We start from the raw sequence: 6,332 nt of genomic DNA, 5'->3' as shown, positions 1-6,332 counted from the left end.
CAAACATACACGCAATATTGCCTACTGTACATAACATACACATAGGTCACCATACAGTGTTAATTGTTTGTGTATCAATTAGTCCTGTGTATTGTCATGTCAGAGTTTTGTTGTAATAAGGTTATGTACATTTGTTTATGTTGTTGTTGTTTATTTTGTCCAGCATGTGGTCTTTGTACTGCATGATTATGTACATTGTTTATTGTCTTTATTGTTCATTGTCTTTGTATTGCATGTTCTTTGCATGTTTTGTGTTCACGTCAACCTGCAAAGGGACTACAGATGGAAATGAGCTTATAGCTACAATCTGGCATGTTTACATTTAAATGTTCATTAATGTGCAATTGTCCTTATTTTTAAATAGATAAATTGAAATTGAAATTGACACACGTGTTTTCAGGCGTTAGACCTTCCTTGGTGCAGCGGCTCCAGGAAGTCGAATCAAGGGCGTAAACACATTTTGAATAATAAATGTGTTGTTGTTGTTGGCGGGCGACTGAAGAAAACACTGTCTGGTCTGAATGCCTCCCCGTGTCACAAGGGTGCCGTCAGTCTGACTTGTCCCCCCCCACCTCACACCTCTCTCACAGAAAAGGACGGAAGTAAACGGGGGGGGGGGGGGGGGGGGCATTGCGGCTAAGTATGGCATGGAGGAGGTTCTCCGAATCAAGCCTCACACACGAGCGGGGAGGGTGGGGATCTGCGTCGGATGGCGTCTGGGGGGTGTCGGGTGACGCATGCTGGGGGTATAAAACCCAACAGCTGTCTCACGCCGGGCTAGATCAACACAAGCCAAGCCAAGACAGCTACAGGACTGTAGCACTCCTATTGACAGAGAGAGAGAGACGGACAAAGGAAGAGGAGCCTTTTACGAACCGCTAGGATTTTAAGGAACTAAGCCGAGAAAGAAAACAGAAGATGGATATCCAGACCAGCCAAGTGGTGCGGCCCCCGAGCCCCATGGAGAGCCTGGAGAAGCAGCTGAGCTGCCCGATCTGCCTGGAGATGTTCTCCAAGCCCGTCGTCATCCTGCCCTGCCAGCACAACCTGTGCCGCGGCTGCGCCAGCGACCTCTACGACTCCAAGAACCCCTACCACTACTCGGGCGGCATCTTCCGCTGCCCCACCTGCCGCTTCGAGGTGGTGCTGGACCGCCACGGCGTCTACGGGCTGCAGAGGAACCTCCTGGTGGAGAACATCATCGACATCTACAAGCAGCAGCAGGAGAACCGGGACCGGGAGCGGGAGAACAGCAGCAGCAGCGAGGCGCTGGAGCCGCCGCTGAAGGACAAGGACCCCAAGGAGCCCCGGTGCCAGGAGCACGAGGACGAGCGCATCAACATCTACTGCCTGACCCACCAGACGCCCACCTGCTCCATGTGCAAGGTGTTCGGCCAGCACAAGGACTGCGAGGTGTCCCCGCTGCAGTCCATCTACCAGAGCCAGAAGGCCGAGCTGCGCAACGCCGTGGACACGCTGACCGCCGGCAACGGCTGCGTGCAGGCCCTCATGGCGCGGATGGAGGACACGTGCAAGAGCGTCCAGGAGAACGGGGAGCTCCAGAAGCGGCGCCTCGGCGAGAGCTTCGACCTGCTCTACGCCATCCTGGAGGAGCGCAAGGGGCAGCTGGTGGAGCGGATCAGCCAGGAGGAGCAGGAGAAGGTGGCGGTGCTGCGCTCGCTGGGAGACCAGTACAAGGAGCAGCTGCAGGCGAGCACCCAGCTGAAGGAGAGGGTCGCCCAGAGCATGGAGAAGAGCGGCGTGGCCGAGTTCCTGATCTGCGCCAAGGACCTTCTCAGCCAGGCCAAGGAGACGGCCAAGGCTACCCAGCTCCAGAGGCCCGAGCCGGGGTTCGAGTGCATGGACCATCTGACCGTGGAGACGGACGAGGTGGTGGCCCTGCTCACACACATGGGGTTCGGACCCAACGAGGATGATGAGGCCATGACAGAGGAGGAGGAGGAGGAGGAAGAGGAAGAGGAATGAGCACAAGTGATTTTTTTTTTTTAGATAAAGACTTTGGACATGTTTGGAGTGAAGGTGTGATACACATGAATATGAGAGAATTAATATAAAAGAGGGTTTTCACGGACAAGCTGCTCACGGAGGAAGGTTACTACGGATATTGAGGAGAATTGTGGATACGTGCAATTGTTTTTTTTACGCATACAAAATGACATTTTGTTTTTATACTTTTGTATTTCCATCTGTTTATCTTGTACTGTTTCGTTTTGATATCTTTTGGAGTCGATATCACGGAGAGGATCGTCGTTTATGCTTGAATGTTCACGGGAGTCGAACAAAGAAAAGAAAAACAAAGAAAAAGAAAAAAATATATATATTTATTGTGTCTAGAATGTCTCGTTTTCTCTTTGTACAGAAAACTGAAAACTTGAAATGCAAATATGCACATGATCATTTCAGACAATGTTGTTACTATTTGAATGTCCTTTGAGGGTGTGTGAATAAAGTTTTATTCAATTGCCTTCGTCTCCTCGTATTCATGCATGACATTAGCCTGTCTCCTCACTTTCTTGATTAACTCAGATTAACTTTTAATGTTAATGTTAATGTTAACAACTGAACTCAAACATTCAAATTCTGTATTGCCTATATTTATTTATAACATATAACATAACTGATACATACAGACCCTCATCTACACCTTTGTTTATACTGTTTAATTGTCTCATATTTTAATATTCAGATAAAATTTTATTTATTTATTATTTATTTTTTTATTGCCTATATTTATGTCTTTCTACCATTACCCTGGCCATACCTGTCCCCCCCCCCCCCCCTGCCCCATGCTGCTATGACGCCCGAATATCTCCCAAGGGGATCAATAAAGGAATATCTTATCTTATCATATCTTCACATCACACACTTAAAACACGTTTGAAACGAAACACCGCCTTTAGTTAGCTTCACAGATTCCTCCTATATTTACATGGCTCGTGAAAATACACTATGGCCTTACTTAGACTTCTGGCAGGGGGTGAAAATAGAGGCTATTTTTACCAGAGTGGGGGGGGGGGGGGGGGGGGGGGGTTATGTTTCTCTGCTTGACCCACTGCAGTTGCTTGGTGGCATGCCTAGCAGTGCTACAGGCCAAGAGGTCACACCTGATACCATTATCAGGCCACTCTGCATGAAGAGAGAGCAGCTTCTCCTCGAGCCAACGCTCTCAAGCCCAAAACGGTCTGGATGAGCCTATTTATAAAGACCGTTGTGTGCGTCGATGTTTTCATTTCCTTTCAACCTTCATTTAAACTCGAAAGGCAATTGAGGTTGAACTCATCCCTCTTTAACTCATCCCTCATTAAGTCATCCCTCTTTAACTCATCCCTCTGTAACTCATCCCTCATTAAGTCATCCCTCTTTAACTCATCCCTCTTTAACTCATCCCTCTTTAACTATTTAACTCGTCACGTTGAGTGTACATACAGAAATATGCAACAAAGAAAACCTTGAAATCACACAGCATATAAAATCATACCAATAAGCCAATAAGACAAAGCAAGGATAACAAATCAATTAAAACATGTGCAACTTGATTGACAAAGGTTGGAGATCAAGGTTTTAAACTCTGCAACAGAGGGGAGAATCTCAAGCTTTAAAGGACTGTTGGAGTTCATTCCATGAGCTAGAGGGGCATCATAGCAAAATGCACATTACCCTGTTCGGAGCAAACTCAGGGGACCTTAAGGACCAGTCAGTCACTAGAACAGGTTACATATGTTCCAAAATTCCATTCCAATAATGATGTAGTATAAAAAGGTAGCTTACCAATAAGGATGTAGTATAAAAAGGTATAGCTTACCAATAAGGATGTAGTATAAAAAGGTAGCTTACTAATAATGATGTAGTATAAGGAGGTAGCTTAGCAATAATGATGTAGTATAAAGAGGTAGCTTAGCAATAATGATGTAGTATAAAGAGGTAGCTTAGCAATAATGATGTAGTATAAGGAGGTAACTTACCAATAATGATGTAGTATAAGGAGGTAGCTTACCAATAATGATGTAGTATAAGGAGGTAGCTTACCAATAATGATGTAGTATAAGGAGGTAGCTTACCAATAATGATGTAGTATAAGGAGGTAGCTTACCAATAATGATGTAGTATAAGGAGGTAGCTTACCAATAATGATGTAGCATAAGGAGGTAGTTATCAATAATTATGTAGTATAAAGAGGTAGCTTACCAATAATTATGCAGTATAAGGAGGTAGCTTATCAATAATTATGTAGTATAAAGAGGTAGCTTACCAATAATGATGTAGTATAAGGAGGTAACTTACCAATAATGATGTAGTATAAGGAGGTAGCTTACCAATAATGATGTAGTATAAGGAGGTAGCTTACCAATAAGATGTAGTATAAGGAGGTAGCTTACCAATAATGATGTAGTATAAGGAGGTAGCTTACCAATAATGAATGTAGTAAGGAGGTAGCTTACCAATAATGATGTAGTATAAGGAGGTAGCTTACCAATAATGATGTAGTAAGGAGGTAGCTTACCAATAATGATGTAGTATAAGGAGGTAGCTTACCAACAATGATGTAGCATAAGGAGGTAGTTTATCAATAATTATGTAGTATAAAGAGGTAGCTTACTACTTTTACTTTTAAATCGACATTGTAGTATTTACACTTTTTACTGTACACTTAGAATGTATATACATAACATAGAAAAATCGTATTTTATTCTTATTCTTATTTTTATTCTTATTCGTGACTTTTGTTTCTGTCTACCTAAATGTCTACTGTTTACTGTGAGCGATCTGTAGTGCCGAATTTCCCTTGGGATAAATAAAGTATTTCTATTCTATTCTATTCTATTCTATTCTATTCTAATCTATTCTATCTATTCTATTCTATTCTATTCTATTCTATTCTATTCTATTCTATTCTATTCTATTCTATTCTATTCAATAAGGGCCTAAACATTTTTACAAATACCAGCGTCTCTCCATCAGAGAGGTCAACCAACCTTCTCATAAAGGACACAGTGATGAGTGTCATATCTATCATTAGTGATGAATCTGAGGGCAGAGTGACAGACAGAGACCAGAGGGGATTTAAGGATTGAGGCCTAGTCCATCACCATAGTCCAAGACTGATAAGAAAGGTTGCACAGAAGCGAAAAGGTCGGATAAACTGTGAGTGACATGCTACTGAACACGCATGAGAAAAGAATGTGAGACATTTTCAAAATGGCACCCGCCTCCCATGTGGTTCATCTGTAGTTCAGTTTCCAATGGTGCCCCGGTGTATCTGGTCAGAGCACGGCGTTAAGATAAGATAATATGTTCCTTTATTGATAACTTTAGACATTCGGGCATCATAGCAGCGTGGGGAGGGGGGAGGGAGGTACAGGTATGGGCAGGTATAAATTAATAATAATAATAATAATGATAATCAACTTTATTTGTATAGCACCTTTCCTACAGGGGATTGCAGTTCAAAGTGGTTTACATCAGTAAGAAATAAGACATAAAATCTGTGTAAAACAAGCAGTGAGAGCAAAGCATAAAGTGGGATAAAATAATGCAGATATAATCAAAATCCTATCAGAACCTCACGTTCCAATAGGCTTAAAATGAGCACATAAAGTGCAGACATATAAAATCACAGTTTTTCACATTAGGATCTAACATCCCAACAGGCCGCTTTGTTTATGGTTTGATTCAGTTTTAGTAGAATACAATAGACATGAAATGAGCACATAAAGTGCAGACATATAAAATCACAGTTTTATACAGTGCAATAAAAAATTTCTGGATTACTGTTCAACAGTTTAAAGTCGTCTTTACCTTCTCTGTTTGGTATCCACAGTTTAAAACCTGACAGTCTTCCCTCCTGTTTGATACCCACTTTGACCCTTCGAACCTCCCACTCAGGGCAAACCTCCCTCTCCGGGCGCAGTAATAGTAGAAAGACATACTGTAAATATAGGCAATCAAATTAGATCTGAACATAAAAATATGAGCACAAATAAACAGTGTAAACAATATAATTATGTATAAACAAAGTATAAACTAAATGTATATATATATATATATATATATATACACACAGAATAAATCAGGAACACTTCATTGTATGTACCTATCCCTTATTTCCAATTCCTCTACTGAAAACCACTATCATCACAGTAGGTCATGATCCAACTCCAATGCATGAAACAATGGAAATGTTAAAGATTGATCCCCTGTCCTTTGTGTGACTGACATGGTCCCCCTCCTCCTCCCCCCCTTCTCCTCCTCTCCTCCTCCTCCTCCTCCTCCTCCTCCCTCCTCCTCCTCCTCCTCCCCTCCTCCCCCTCCTC

General features: G+C 42.6%; 1 protein-coding gene across 1 annotated transcript; it reads left to right on the top strand.

Moving 5' to 3' along the window:
• Nucleotides 1-912: 912 nt before the first annotated feature.
• LOC311245954 (E3 ubiquitin-protein ligase TRIM63-like) lies at nucleotides 913-2,405 on the top strand. The gene has a single exon (XM_084335982.1). It carries the CDS (start codon nucleotides 919-921, stop codon nucleotides 1,984-1,986), a length of 1,068 nt encoding a protein of 355 aa, XP_084192108.1. The 5' UTR covers nucleotides 913-918; the 3' UTR covers nucleotides 1,987-2,405.
• The last annotated feature ends 3,927 nt before the right edge of the window (nucleotides 2,406-6,332 follow it).

Source organism: Notolepis coatsorum (assembly GCF_963971535.1).
Source record: "Notolepis coatsorum genome assembly, chromosome: 1".
Classification (NCBI taxonomy): domain Eukaryota; kingdom Metazoa; phylum Chordata; class Actinopteri; order Aulopiformes; family Paralepididae; genus Notolepis; species Notolepis coatsorum.
The sequence above is the reverse complement of the archived record's forward strand: the minus strand, read 5'-3'. Positions and strand labels throughout refer to the sequence as shown.